The sequence below is a fragment of the Pelodiscus sinensis genome, chromosome 1 (assembly GCF_049634645.1).
Source record: "Pelodiscus sinensis isolate JC-2024 chromosome 1, ASM4963464v1, whole genome shotgun sequence".
NCBI classification, from domain to species: Eukaryota; Metazoa; Chordata; order Testudines; family Trionychidae; genus Pelodiscus; species Pelodiscus sinensis.
In genome coordinates, this window is record NC_134711.1 from 317,124,032 (window position 1) to 317,138,440 (window position 14,409).

A 14,409-nucleotide genomic window follows, 5' to 3' on the forward strand; every position below is an offset into this window, starting at 1 on the left:
ATGAGTCCAGCCATGGTGCTCTTATTGTAGTAAAATGACTTGCTGTAGTAAAAATTCTTTCATTGCTTGGAACATGCTACAAGTTGCTGCTCTATAAATTGGGACTCTCTGGTCTGGCAACATCCATGGTCCAGCAGGACCACACATGATCCAGGATCAGAGAGTCCTGGTGCGCCTCCAGAGTGTGGGGAGGAGGGAAACCCGGTGCAATGTGAGGTAGGGGCTGGGAGTCCAGCACATGGCCCGGCTTGGCTGGGGGAGAGGGAGGGAGAGCAGAGCTGGGAAGCCCAGCCTCATGGCTCAGCTGGGCTGCAAGTGCAGGTGGGTGGGAGCGAAGCCCAGTGCACAGCCTAGCTGGGTTGCTCAGGGAAGCCAGGAAGCCTGGTGGGGTGGCAGGGCACGGGGTGGAGCCGATAGGAGGAGGCCAGAAATGACCTCCTGGTCCAGCAAAATCCCTCATCTGGGACCAGTCAGATCCTGAGGGTGCTGCACAAGGGAGGTCCAATCTATACTGCTAAGGACATATCTCTAGTGCACAGAGACCTTTTATTTTCAGCCTTCTTTACTACAACATATTTACCCCCTTTCTCCCCAACATAAAGGTATATACCCGTTCTGTGATAGAGCCCCTTCCGCCGCCTCCTACCAAAGATGTGGCCACCTCCCCTATCTCCTCGCCCTCGGAAAACAACACAACATCCCCAGACACAATGACCAGGAATACAGAGAAACAGAAGAAAAAGCCAAAGATGTCAGATGAAGAAATCTTGGAAAAATTAAGTACGACATCTTTTAAAATCTTCTTTCTGATTTATTTGGTGGCTTAGAGGCAAATTCCATTCCCAAATCCTTAATAAACACAGATCCTGTGACTGTTCCATTCTGAGAGCTCTCACTTCAGACTTCACTGTATGACTCAATGTTTGTTGTTTTTCAGTGACCAATTCAAGTGCAAATTTAAGCACTGAGAGCTTTATTTTCAGGCATGCTGAGCAGGATGATTGCGAGTAAGCCCCTATGGGAGCTGCAGATGCTCAGACACTGTAGCAATTAGGCCCTGAATAGATAAATGCATATTTTTTTGTAGTGTAAAAGTAGAAGCCAACCTAGATGTTGGTTTTTCTTAACTTTAGGACAGCGGTTCCCAGCCTTTTCCAGATGGGGACCCATTTTGACAAATTTAATTTTTGGCAATTAAAAAAATGCGTGAATGGCTCTTTAAGAGCCACCTAGGGAGATACCTGGCGACCCTTTTGAAATGTAATGGCGACTCATATTTGGGTCCCGACCCATAGGTTTGGAAACCGTGCTCTAGGATGATTATATTAAACTTTTTTGTTAGCCTGCAGATTAGTTAGCCTGCAGGTTTGTTAGCCTGCAAAGTTTATTACTGTGTCTCCCAAAAAAAACCAACGCCCCCCACAAAAAAGCCCTAAATAAAATCAGCGAAGGATTATAGCTACAACACTTCCCCATTGCTCCCCTCCCATGGATACCATGGCCTTACCTGACCAGTGCCCAGCATGAGGCATGCAGCTTCTTCAAGGGGACTGAAGAAGTCTTTGACAAGGTCCCTCATCAAAGGCTCTTAAGTAAAGTTATTTGTCATGGTATAAGAGGGAAGGTCCTCACATGAACTGGTAACTGGTTAATAGACAGAAAACAAAGAGTAGGAATAAATGGTCAGTTTTCAGAATGGAGAGAGAGAACTAGTGGTGTCCCCCAAGGGTCCTTATTGGGACCAATCCTATTCAACCTATTTATAACCTGGAGAAAGGGGTAAACTGTGAGGTGGCAAAAGTTGCAGATCACACCAAACTGCTCAAGATAGTGAAGACCAAAGCAGACTGTGAAGAGCTTCAAAAAGATCTTACCAAACTACATGATTGGTCAACAAAATGGCAAATGAAATTTAATTTTGATAAATGTGAAGTAACACACATTGGAAAAAAAAATCCCTACTATAAATACAAAATGATGGGGACTAATTCTAATTTAGCTATAACCACTCAAGAGAGAGATCTTGGAGTCATTGTGGATAGTTCTCTGAAAAAATCCACTCACTGCGCAGTGGCAGTCAAAAAAGCAAACAGAATGTTAGGAATAATTTATAAAAGGGTTCGAGAATAAGACTGAGATATATTGCCTCTATATAAATCCATGGTATGCCCACATCTTGAATACAGGTTCAGAAAAGGGTAACAAAAATGATTAGGGATTTGGAACGGTGCCATATGAAGAGAGATTAAAGACTGGGACTTTTCATCTTAGAAAAGAGGAGACTAAGGGGGAATATGATACAGGTCTATAAAATCATGACTGGTGTGGAAAAAGTGATTAAGGAAAAGTGATTTACTTATTCCCACAATATAAGAAATAGGGGTCACCAAATGAAATTAATAGGCAGCAGGTTTTTTAAAAAAAAGGAAGTTTTTCTTCACTCATCGCACAGTCAACATGTGGAACTCCTTGCCAGAGGATGTGGTGAAGGCTAGGACTTTAACAGGGTTCAAAAAAAGAGCTAGATAGATTCATGGAGGTTAGGTCCATCAATGGCTGTTAGCCAGGAGGGGTAGGAATGGTGTCCCTAGCCTCTGTTTGTCTGTAAACGGGTGACAGGAGAGGGCTCATATGAGGATTATCTGTTGTGTTCCCTTCCTCTGGGGCATCTGGTATTGGCCACTATTGGCAGACACGATACTGGGTTAGATGGTCCTTTGGTCTGACCCAGTATGGCCATTCTTACGTTTTTGTGATGTTCAGAGGTTAAGCTGCTCACCACTTTTTATAAATCAGGCCCCAGCAACGGATCTCAAAATCAAGATGCCCCAGATCACTAGACATAGGCCCAGTTTTCCACCATGTCTCTAAACGGTTTCAACAGTTGATTTAAATCTGTAACACTTTAAAAAACACCAAGGCTAAATCTACACTGGCACTTCACTGCGCTGTGACTTTCTGGCTCAGAAGTATGAAAAACACCCCTCTCCCTCCGAGTGCAGCAAGTTACAGCGCCATAAAGCACTGGTGCGAACCAGACTACAGCTCTTGGAGCAGTGCTGTTAGCTACTCCCCTCATGGAGGTGGTTTACAGAGAGCGCTTGGAGACCACTGTGGCCACACTTTCAGTTTCAAGTGCTGATGTGGCTGTGCTTTCAACTTGTAATTGTAGACATAGCCTTAGGTACTGTGAGTGCCTTTAAAATTATTGTTTAAATGCACCTGAGATGAGCACCCACCCTAGAAAATCTCCACCTCTCTTCCCCGCAAAACCAAATAAGAGAGGTTTTTTTTTTCCCTCATTAAAACTCTGCTCTCTTAACCAGAAGCCTTTACCAAGGCCTGGGTAATATAGCTATCCTGAAGGTTCCCAACCTCTGACTTCTACGTAGTCACTTGGCACAAGCAAAATTTAAAAACATAAGACAATAAAACATAACTTACACAAATCAACTGTAGTACAAATATGAATTGTAATAGCACACGGCATCAGCTCTTTAGCTACTCTAAATTAGAATAGTGCCTCTGAACTCAGGAAAAACTTTCTACCTAGAAGGATAGTTACATTGTGGAATAGATTTCCAGTGGAGGTTGTGGAATCCCCATCATTGGAGGTTTCTAAGGCCATGCTTTCACTCAGTGAAAAATTGACACGGTTGTGAATGATCTTCTGGAGTTTGATGTAGCAGGTCTAATTAAGACCTGCTGAATCAAACTCAGAGGGTGTGCCCATCAGTGGCCAGTATTTCTACTCCTGTGAGGAGTAAGGGAAGTCAACAGGAGTGTTTGCTCTAGTTGGCCTGCTGTGGGGATGGGGAGAAACTTGAATCAAGGTACGTCAACTCCAGCTATGTAATTAATGTAGCTGGAGTTGCATATCTTGATTCAGCCTTCCTCTTTAGTGTAGACCTGGCCAAAAAACAGGTTAGGTAAACACCTGTCTTGTGGATCTAGACTTACTTGGTCCTGCTTCAGCATAGTGGGCTGGACTAGATGAGCTCTCGAGGTCCCTCCATTTCTGTGGTTACTGTTGGTTGTATTACCCTGATTCCCAATCATGTACCTGGATGCCGTAGTGCTTGGTGTTTTACAAACACAGGGCAAAAACCCCAAAGAGCTGGCAATCTAAGTAGATCTTTGTCCCGCCAGCTGAGGCTGTGCCTCTTAGCACCGTAATCTGTGAAAAATGGATTAACAGCTGTAATAGGTATGAAAACACTTCAGGCTGAGATTTTTTTTTTCAAAGCGATTAGGAGATTTGGATGTACAATTCCTAGTGAAATGAACACTAAACTTACCATTGCTCACGTAAAATCAAACTTTTCATTCTCTAAAAGTTCACATTTTCAGGGCCTAATATTGGACATATAACTCACGTGAGCGGTCTTATTAACACCAAATGAGCACTTGTGTGAGTAAGAGCAATATGCACGAGTGTTTACAGGATCAGACCATTATATTTTGTTAGCAAAGGAGCAGCTAGTCTGTAACAAAAGGCTACTACTAGAATGACTTGAGGAATTTAAGGCAATGTGAATGCCACACTTGCAAAGTCACTACAGCTGTGTTGTATTACGTGTTTCAGCTTTACTGGATTTGCTTTAAAGGGCCATGCATTCAGCATTGTGTTCGTTCTCTCACATTGGTCCATTAGCAGCACCTCCTGCTACCTGTAATATTGGGTTTTTGCTGGAAGCTTTGTTGTGCAATATCTCCCCCATGTGATTCCACTGAAGGGAACAGAATTGAACTTGCTCATACTGGGTTTTAGTTAGGCCCATACCTGAGTCTTCTGGTAGCCACTTAAAGTTCCTGTAAACATAGTTAAGAACAGCCATACTGGGTCAGACCAAAGGCCTATCTGGCCTAATCTTCTAACAGTGGCCAAGGGAATAAACAGAACAGGTAGTTATCAAACCAAGTCATCCCCTGTCACCCATTCCCAGCTTCTGGCAAAGTTGAACAGCTTTTCTTGCAACTGCAAATATTGAAGGATTTTAAGAATTTTTAGCTCATGTGCAACACTTTGTCAACCTTAACTAATCTTTCCAACTTCCTGTGAGGCAGGGACGTATTACCCTATTTTACAGGTGGAGACATGGAAGCAGAGATTAAAGCCAATGTTTAATATCACATCTCTGCCTAAATCCTGTCATTACCCCCTCCAGCATTCATCAAATGTATAGGCTGAACTTAGGCCCATGCCTGACACTAAAAGAGAGGTTTCTTAAGGATCATTTCTGCAATTGTGGTGTCAGTTCTAGGTTTGGGTAGGTGGGCTGCCTCCTCTCTATTACTTCTGTCTGCCCCAGATCCTGTGGTTTGGCTGTTTCCCAGTGGTGTCTGAAAATAGCCTGCTTTTCCATGGCTTGTCACTGGGTTCCCAGTAAAATTGAAAATGAAACACTCCACTGATTTTTTTATGAGAGAGATCCTCTGGAAACTGGAAGGTTTCTGTCAGAGCCTTGCCTGATTTCCTGCTGGGTAGCCAGCCAGGGAGACGCCTTGGGACAAGGGATCCCAGGGCTTTTGGGATCTGTGGCTCTGGGACAGCCCACCAGGCAGTCTGCCCTGTAGCTGAAGACCTTGTGGCTTCCAAGGTCTGGCTCCAAAGCAGCTCATCAAGCAGACTGTCCCCTGGTAAGGGTTTTATCTCTCTTCATGGAGAATTTCAGAATTTGGGGATTTTGTTCTAAATTGGAATAAAGCCAAATCTCCAGCTATCATTCCGTCCCACAGAGGACTTTATATTTCTCTGCCCACTTCTACTAAATACAAACCCCAATCCTCTGCACTCAGCTTTCTCTTGGCAGCAAGTGAGCAGAGCAGCCCCGCTGGTGGAAAAAAGATGAGCATCCACTGCACATTAACTGTGGTGACAGTGAAGCTTGTGGCCTTCCAGAAAACTAGTTCTGAACCCTGCAGAGAATTCCATGTGAGCAGCTCCTGCATCTGCCCAGTGCAGCTGCGGGCATTTGTTCATGCCAACCAGTCATGAGCAAATGCCTGGGCAGGTCCTTTAATCACTGCCGGAGCCCTGCACAGCGCATTCTGGGCTGGCGGGGGAGGGGTGCATGGTGCTGATGGGTGGCTGCCCCAGCCCTGCCCTTTTTGCCCAAGGCCCCACCCCTTCCAGGAGCAGAGAGCCCAGGGGCCCAGTGTGGCATAGTGGGGATTGTTTGCTTTGTTATATTGTATGCAATTCCTACTGTCCTGTACTGTTCTGTTGTAACCCCGTGTGGGTGCCTCAGTTTCCCCGAGGCGCTGCACTAATACCTGGCTGGGGATGAGAATGTTGGGTGTGGCTTTCTCTGAGGGGGAGGCATACACTACAATAGCTCAGGCTGTCTTGTAACCTGAGCCTAGGTGGAAGATTCAATAGGTGACATCTTTTGAAGCTAGACAAAAGAGGAGCCAGTGCTGCTTGCAGAGTTGGCACTGGCTGCTGAGTGTGTGAGGGGGGCGCTGGCCCTAGGTCCCCCTCTCCCCAAGTTGGATTGTACTGGCTGCTCCTGGTTTGTGTATTAACAGGTCTGTACTACACTGTATCTCTATTCTACTTGCTGGCTGAGAACCCCATCTGGCTGCAGATGGGGGTGCAGGGCCCAGTGACTCCCCCACACTCAGTGACACCCAGCAATTCGGTTGGGACCGTGATGTACAAGAGATTGCACTGGTGTATAATGAAAACTTTAAATCCCATTCTCCCCTCTTCCCTCTGCTTTTTTTTTAAAGGAAGCATCGTGAGCGTGGGTGACCCCAAAAAGAAATACACTCGGTTTGAGAAGATTGGACAAGGGTTAGTACATTCTGCTCCTCCCCCGTACAAATAAAGCAGAAAACCCAAGCTGTGTGTGTTTGCTGAGAACAGTATCATGAAATTTTCCTCTCTTCCTCCCCTCACATATTCTTGAGTCATTGTGACTGTGAGGTTTTGTGTGATTGTTTAATATTAAAATATATGTCATTAGATGACCATGTTGCTAAATATATCTGTGTGCAGGGAAAGAACCGTTTATTTCCACTGCACAAAACCATCTTCAAATTACAGATTTGCTTTCAGTATTAACAGTCTCTGCTCAGCATTGATTTTGTGTCCCCTTCAGGTGGGGAACAGGAGAGAGGAATATGGGATGCCTCAAAGAGATTACCCTCTTTCTTTACTGAAAGTTGACTCAATTTTTTAAGATGGCTCTTGAGTTTACTGTATATGTTTTCTCGCCATACTGAGTATACATATGATAAACTTTTGTTCCATTTAACATATGCAGGCCTTTCTCTCTCTCTCTTTGGGCCATTAAAGGGAATGGAAGATTTTCTACTGAATCCAGAGGGTGCAGGATTCATCAAGCTATCTATTCCTCGTTACAAATGCCTTGTCTGGCTTGTCTCACTGGTTCAACTCTTTAATCGCTACCCTGTCGGGGAGCCTTGTTACTGTCATGTCAGTTTAGACAGGATCAAATCCTGTTCTGAATTAGTGATTTTTTTTTTCCAGAAGGAGGTCCAGTCAATGATAAGACCAAGGCCCTAAACACATCAAGAGATTGTGGTGTTATACCTAGTTCCTTAATAGTCTTTTCTCTCTTTAGATATTGGGGTTAGCACATAAATATTTCAGATTACTCACTCTTGGAAATGTTGTGTTTAAGAAAAAAATGCAATGGATTGGAACAGTCTTTTTTATTTAAACCACCCTTGCCCCTGTGTAGCACTAATAATGTGTTTTCTCTTCTCTTTGGCTAGAGCTTCAGGCACAGTATATACTGCAATGGATGTAGCTACCGGACAGGAGGTGAGCGCTGCCAGATGGTTTCTCCAGTGGGCTTTGGAACAGGACCTACAAGTTCTAGCTGACACTACAAACTACTGAGCTTCTTTCAAAGATTCATGGCATTTAGCTTTTAATGAAAACACTTAATTTAATATGAGAGAGTCCCAGGCTAGTGGTCTGAGCATAGGACTAGAAAATACCTGCAGCTCCTAAACTCAACACCCTACATATCTTCACATTTGGAAGGAATTTTTTTTGGAGCCGTGTGTGTGCGTGTGTGCGTGCGTGTGTGTGAGAGAGAGAGAGATTAACAACATAGTGTATATTTACTTATATAGTTCAGTTTCCAAGCTCTTCCAGAGAAGGGCCCATCCACTTCTATTGTCATTTAGGTACTCCTTAAATATCACTTCCCCTCTTTTGCCTACAGTGAATCTAATTGGCCTGCATGGAAAATCTTTGTTTCTCTTTCCCAATACAATCTCTGTCCACTTGCTTGTCTGCCCTAAGACTGTTAGGTCACTGAGGCAGGTACCATTCCATGTGGAATGTCTAAAAGCACACAGCACATTATTACACAACTTCTTGTCACAATATATAACAAGCTAAGAACTTCGAGTCTTTTTATAATCTTACTATGTCTATATGGATAATGAACACCCAGAGTTACTATGGAATGAATTAAAAATAAAAGAGAAAACCAGAATTTTGGAAGGGATGAATGCTTCAGTGCATAAGCCCCACTTTGACTGGGGTTAGAAAGAAACTGTTCCAGGAAGAGGTGGGGGCAGCCTATCCCATAATTATGTAGTAGAGGCTGCCTTTGCTTTGAAGCTTCTGATGCTGGTTACTGTCAGACAAGATATGGGGTTAGTTAATTGGACCACTATTCTGCTCCTGTCTGCAACTCCTGTGCTCCTAGGTTCTCACCAGTGCTTTAAATTCAAGATGGCTTCTTCTCTGACTATTCTGTATGCCCTGTACCATAAAGAAGTCTAGTTTATAACAGGCGTCTCCTTGACTGTTACCTCACAGATATATGAGCAGATAAAATCCTCCTGATCTAGGGAATTCTTGTCTTCCAGCTCTGTGAGGTAGGGATAAGAGCATAAGAACGGCCATACTGGGTCAGACCAAAGGTCCATCTCCATCTAACCCAGATCCTGTCTGCTGACAGTGGCCAATACCAGATGCTCCAGAAGGAGGGACAGCAGGTAATCATCACGTGATCCCTCTCCTGTCATCCATTTCCAGACAAACAGAAGCTAGGGACACCATTCTTACCCATCCTGGCTAATAGGCATTGATGGACCTAATCTCCATGAATCTATTAGCCCTTTTTTGAACTCTTTTAAAGTCCTAGTCTTCACTACATCCTCTGGCAAGGAGTTCCACAGGTTGATCGTGCGCTGAGTGAAGAAAATCTTCCTTTTGTTTGTTTTAAACCTGCTGCCTATTAATTTCATTTGGTGACCCCTAGTTCTTATTTTGTGAGAATAAGTAAACAACATTTTCTTATTCACTTTTTCCACATCAGTCATGATTTTATAGACCTCTATCATATTCCTCTTTAGTCTCCTCTTTTCTAAGCTTAAAAGTCCCAGTCTTTTTAATCTCTCTTCATATGGGACCCATTCCAAACCCTAATCATTTTTGTTGCCCTTCTCTGAACCTTTTCCAATGCCAGTATATCTTTTTGGAGATGAGAGAACCACATCTGTATGCAGTATTCAAGATGTGGTCGTACCATAGTTTTATATAGCGGCAATAAGATATTCTCTGTCTTATCCTCTATCCCTGTCAACGTGTAGATGACTGGCTTATCAGTTAATTCTGTCACCTACCCACATTTCCCCTTGCCACCAGCGCCCCCCCCATCAGGGGAGTTGTCTGTCTGTCTTTGGGGAGCTGGTTTTTAAACTGGCTTCCCTCGTAAACTGGCACCTGCCTGCAACCCTGCAGTGCTGCCTCTGTATCAGAGGCAGCAGCACACCGTGGCAGGGGACTCCCTGGGAGATGGCCTGGGAGCGCACAGGCTGTCTGCCTCACTTCCAGGCACTATTGAATAGTTGTGTAACTGCTAAAATAGTTGTGTAACTGCGGATAAATAACTATTCAATTACACGCTATTGAACATCCCTGTAGAGGGGTCTAGAGTAGATACCCTCTGTTTTTAATTCCTTCTGTCCAGAGGGAACAAATGTCACCACTGCATATTTTACGCTTTGTAAATACTGTTACCAGCAGCACAGTCTCTGTAGTCTCACCTGTCAGGCTTTCCGGTAATAACTATCATTATAATTTCTAAGCACTCATTATACCCATTTATACTGGCATTTTCCTTGCTGGCTCTCAGGCTATGTCTACACTTCAGGCTTCTTGCACAAGAAGCTTTTTGCGGTAGAGATCTTCTGCAAAAACTTCTTGTGCAAGAGCGCGTCCACACTGCAAAAGCGCATTGGAAAAGCGATGCGCTTTTGCGCAAGAGAGCATCCAGACTGCATGGATGCGCTCTCGCAAGAAAGCTCTGATTGCCATTCACAGAATGGGCACCTCTGCTTCTTTCGATAGGCTGTTTTTGCACAAAAAAAGAGTTTCCCTTCCCCACACACCTTTTTGCACAAGAGCTCTTGCGCACAAAGGAGTTATTCCTCGTAGAAAGAGGAATACTTATCCCGTAAAAAAACCCCTCTTCTGTCAATTCACTGTACATTTTCTGGGCGAAAACGTGCTTGAGGTATGGGCGCTCCATGAGTTTTTGCACAAAAACTCTGCAGTGTAGACATAGCCTCATACGTTAGAAATGCTGCCTTTTTGTCCAAATAGCCCTTTGCCATAAAGGTGTAACCACATTCCCTTCACTTTATCTTTGCCTAAATGTTCCTACTTTCAGGTAGGAATAAGAGATCCTCCGGAAAAGGGCTTTATTCCGGAGGATCGCGCCAGTCTAGACGCTTTTTTCCGGCTTTTCCCCAAGCCAGAAAAAAAGCGGCGGACATGTTTATTTAAATCCGCGGGGGATATTTAAATCCCCCGCGGATTTCCCTATTCTGACTTACCTGCTTTGCATCCCTTTTCCGGAATTTGGGGCCAGTGTAGACGTAGCCTGAGTGTGTGTGGCCAAGTTGCCCTTTATATACTGGTATTCTGACTATTTGGATATGATGGTGAAGGGCACATTGCATCAGACCCTTGTCTACTTTGTGTACACATGCGCACGTGAAGAGGGGTGTGTGTGTGTGTGTGTGTGTGTGTGTGTGTGTGTGTGTGTGTGTGTGTGTGTAGTGCACTGCAGGAAGATACAAACCATGATAAGAGTCCATCTCCTAAATTATGGCTAGAAATGGGTCCGAGCCAGACTTTCTTGTCCAGACATCACCCAGCTTTGGATCTGAACACCTCTGCTCCCCCTTGCAGCTCAAGTAATTACAAAGTGAAATTATTACCTTGAAGGACTGTGCTTAAGCTAAATGAATTTGTCCCACAAAGTTCTTGGAGCATGGAAAGAAGATGTGGATCCAAAATAAAGAGAGCTGGATTCCATAAAGAATGAGCATTTTAGAGAAATCAATCCATACTGTACTAAGGAGCGATTTGTTGTTTTGCCAAGAGCACTTCAAGGAACAAGCCTGTCCAGCTATGATGCAGGCTCTTAGTAGGAAAATACTTGTCTCTTCATATTTTTTGGCTTGCTACCCTGAACATTTCTGGAAACGGACTGGATGAGAGTACTTGCCCTGTCCCAAAACAGCAGGGTGACCTGAGATGATAAAGCAGTGTTAAACTTTATTTGAAGATTGGACTTAAGTAGCAGAGACTAGAAACTGGTTGATTTCTAGGGGTGTTAATATAGTAACGCTTTCCTTATTTTTTTCCTCCTACTTTTAGGTTGCAATCAAACAAATGAATTTGCAACAGCAGCCCAAGAAAGAACTTATAATTAATGAAATCCTTGTAATGAGGGAAAACAAAAACCCCAACATTGTCAACTACTTGGACAGGTATGTTCTGATTTGTACAGGCCTATGTACAGCTGCTGTCTTTCACCGTCCTCAATCTTGTTTGAATCCAACTCAGGGTTATAGTAACTCTGTCCCAGGTGTTCTGTCCAGATCTTAGTGGATAGGTGTCTGCATCAAAGAACCTTCACTGGCACTTGGTCCACCATAAAAATGCAGGCATGGAAGGCTTTAGTCAGGATTCCAAATTGTAGCCCTCTCCTTTGCTGCATTTTAAACTCTGAAAGCAATTTCCCTCCTGCCACCGGAGGAGAAATGGAAACTAAGCCATGATGCTTACATTTTCTTTCCTCTTCCCCTGGAGCCTTGATATAAATGGTGCTGACATCCAGCATTCAGAGAAATAAGCCTGCCAGGATCCCAGGAAACACGGTCCCACTAGCAGAACTTCTAATAGAGCTCTTCTGGCATGATTCTCCCTGAGTCAGGATATAGTCATTTAGCTGCTGAATAGAAAACACATTGTCCAGGGCTGGGCACAATCTGGGTATAAAGTGTGTGTGTGGGAGAGGGAGAGGGAGGCCTTTCTCTCTGTCCTGATCGCCACTTCTTGGTGGATTCAGTCAAAGGCCTTCTGCTCCAGCGCTGAACAGAGCTATTGCCCAGGGTGCCAGTAACCTCCCCAAAGGGAACAGGGCTCTTCCTTTCACAGAGCTGGCCCCCCCTGGCATTGTGAGCACAGGCCGAGCCTTTTGGAAGAGTACGTCAGCTGCTGCTTTCCTGTTAATTCCTGGAGGTACGAGCATGCTTCCAACAGGCCATCTTCTGGAGCTCCCCCTAGGGAGTTGTGTTCCAGAACCATCTTTCATGCAAGGCTGTGCCTTACAAAAAGTACCGGTGGACAAGTTGTACTGATTTAGCTATATGTGTTTTTCTAAACCGGTATTGCTAAATCCGTACAGGACTGTGTGTAGACAAGCCCTGAGCCATAACATTCTGGCTATGTTATGTGTTCTGATACCACCTTTCCACACACAAGTTAAACTTTTACTGTTTATAAAAAAAAAAAAAGCTACTTGTCCTCATGACTCTGAAAATCACCCAATGTGTAAGTCAATGCCGCAATGTTTCCCTGAGTCTGTAGATCAGTGGTTCCCAAACTTTTTGACATCACGCCCCCTTTTTGAAGTTTGAGAAACCCTCCCCTCCCGCCCAAAAAAATAGCAGCAAAACTTGGGGTGGAATTGTGGCTGGGTCACCTCACGTCCCCCTCCCCCCTGGAATTTCTTCAGCCCCTCCCCCCCCCCCCCCACCACACACACACAGTTTGGGAATCGATGCTGTAGATGGTCTAAAACAGAGTTGAGACATGAACTGTCCCTTTCAGCCCAACAAGGTGTTTAAATCTAATGATGTCTTTAGAAACATCAGCAGTGTCAGTTTCATTGTTAACCATTTTAGAAGGAACACCCAGTTAAAAGGCTTTTATACTAATCCCAAACTGCCTTCCCATTTGCCAAAAGCTTCACTTGTCTTCTACCCAAATGCCAGAAAGCCTAGCTTCCGCTCTCTCCCCCACCTCTGCCAATTATTAGGATATAGTTATGAGCTATCCGAGCAAAAACTTGTGGCACATCAAAAACTGAAAATGCGGGGACAGCATACAGTAACTTAAATTTAGTTTCAAACTAAATAATCAGGAGTCCTTTGTATTGATTGGATTAGCCATTTTCATACTTCATTGAAGTTTTTCATATTTAACTTGAGTGAAGCTGCCATAGAATTAAAATCCAGATTGGTGCAAAGCATTCAGGGTCCTATATACAGCCCTTTTGGCTTGGACCACATGCTTAAATCTTGACTTACTCCATCCCTTTTTCCCTTCAAATGCATTGTAAATAAATAGCCATGAAGTCTGTCTGTGGATTTTTCAGATTATACTGTGCAATGGAATACACATCTGCTTTACACAGATATTAAAGTCTGCAAGGCTTATTCTAAAGGGGTCGTTAGCCAAAAATGCCTCTCTTCACACTTGCAGTTATACAAATGTAAATTGTTATGAATAAAACAAAAGGTGTGTTAAGATGGAGATGTGACATTGCAAAGGCTCTGGATAGCTAAACCTTCATCTTTTTCCCAGGATATATCTGAGACTGATACCAATCCATTATTGATCAGTGCAGATGTTTTTGTGAGTACAGTAGAACATCTCTTACAAACACCTTGGGAATGGAGGAGATTGGTTCAAAGTGACAAACATTATGGTTTTCACATCTTTCAAAAGTTTACAATGGAATGTTAACTGACTACAGCTTTGAAATATTGCTATGCAGAAGAAAAAAAGTTGCTTTTAATTATCTTAATCTAAATGAAACAGGCACCAAAAAGTTTTCTTAATTTGTCAAACCTTTTTTAAACTTTCCCTTTATTTTTTTTGTAGTAGTTTACGTTTAACACAGCACTGTACTGTTACTTTCTTGCACTGTATTTGCTTTCTTTTGTCTTTGCTGCTGCCTGATGGTGTACTTCCAGTTCCAAATGAGATGTATGGTTAACAAGTCATTTTGTAACTCTCGTATTCATAACTCTGAGGTTCTACTGTATTTATTTCTCTCAGCACACTGCATACAACAATCCTCTAAATCACACACTAAGTACATACAATCACTAGAT

At 43.6% G+C, this 14,409-nt stretch overlaps 1 protein-coding gene across 3 annotated transcripts in view; it reads left to right on the forward strand.

The window, feature by feature from the left end:
• The window catches only part of PAK1 (p21 (RAC1) activated kinase 1), a 128,183-nt gene that overhangs the window by 84,417 nt on the left and 29,357 nt on the right, over nucleotides 1-14,409 (forward strand). For all 3 annotated transcript variants that reach the window (XM_006131928.4, XM_006131927.3, XM_006131926.3), the window contains 4 exons: nucleotides 603-780; nucleotides 6,736-6,799; nucleotides 7,747-7,795; nucleotides 11,663-11,775. In XM_006131928.4, the coding sequence (XP_006131990.1) occupies nucleotides 603-780; nucleotides 6,736-6,799; nucleotides 7,747-7,795; nucleotides 11,663-11,775 (404 nt within the window). The remainder of the gene's footprint in view (nucleotides 1-602; nucleotides 781-6,735; nucleotides 6,800-7,746; nucleotides 7,796-11,662; nucleotides 11,776-14,409) is intronic.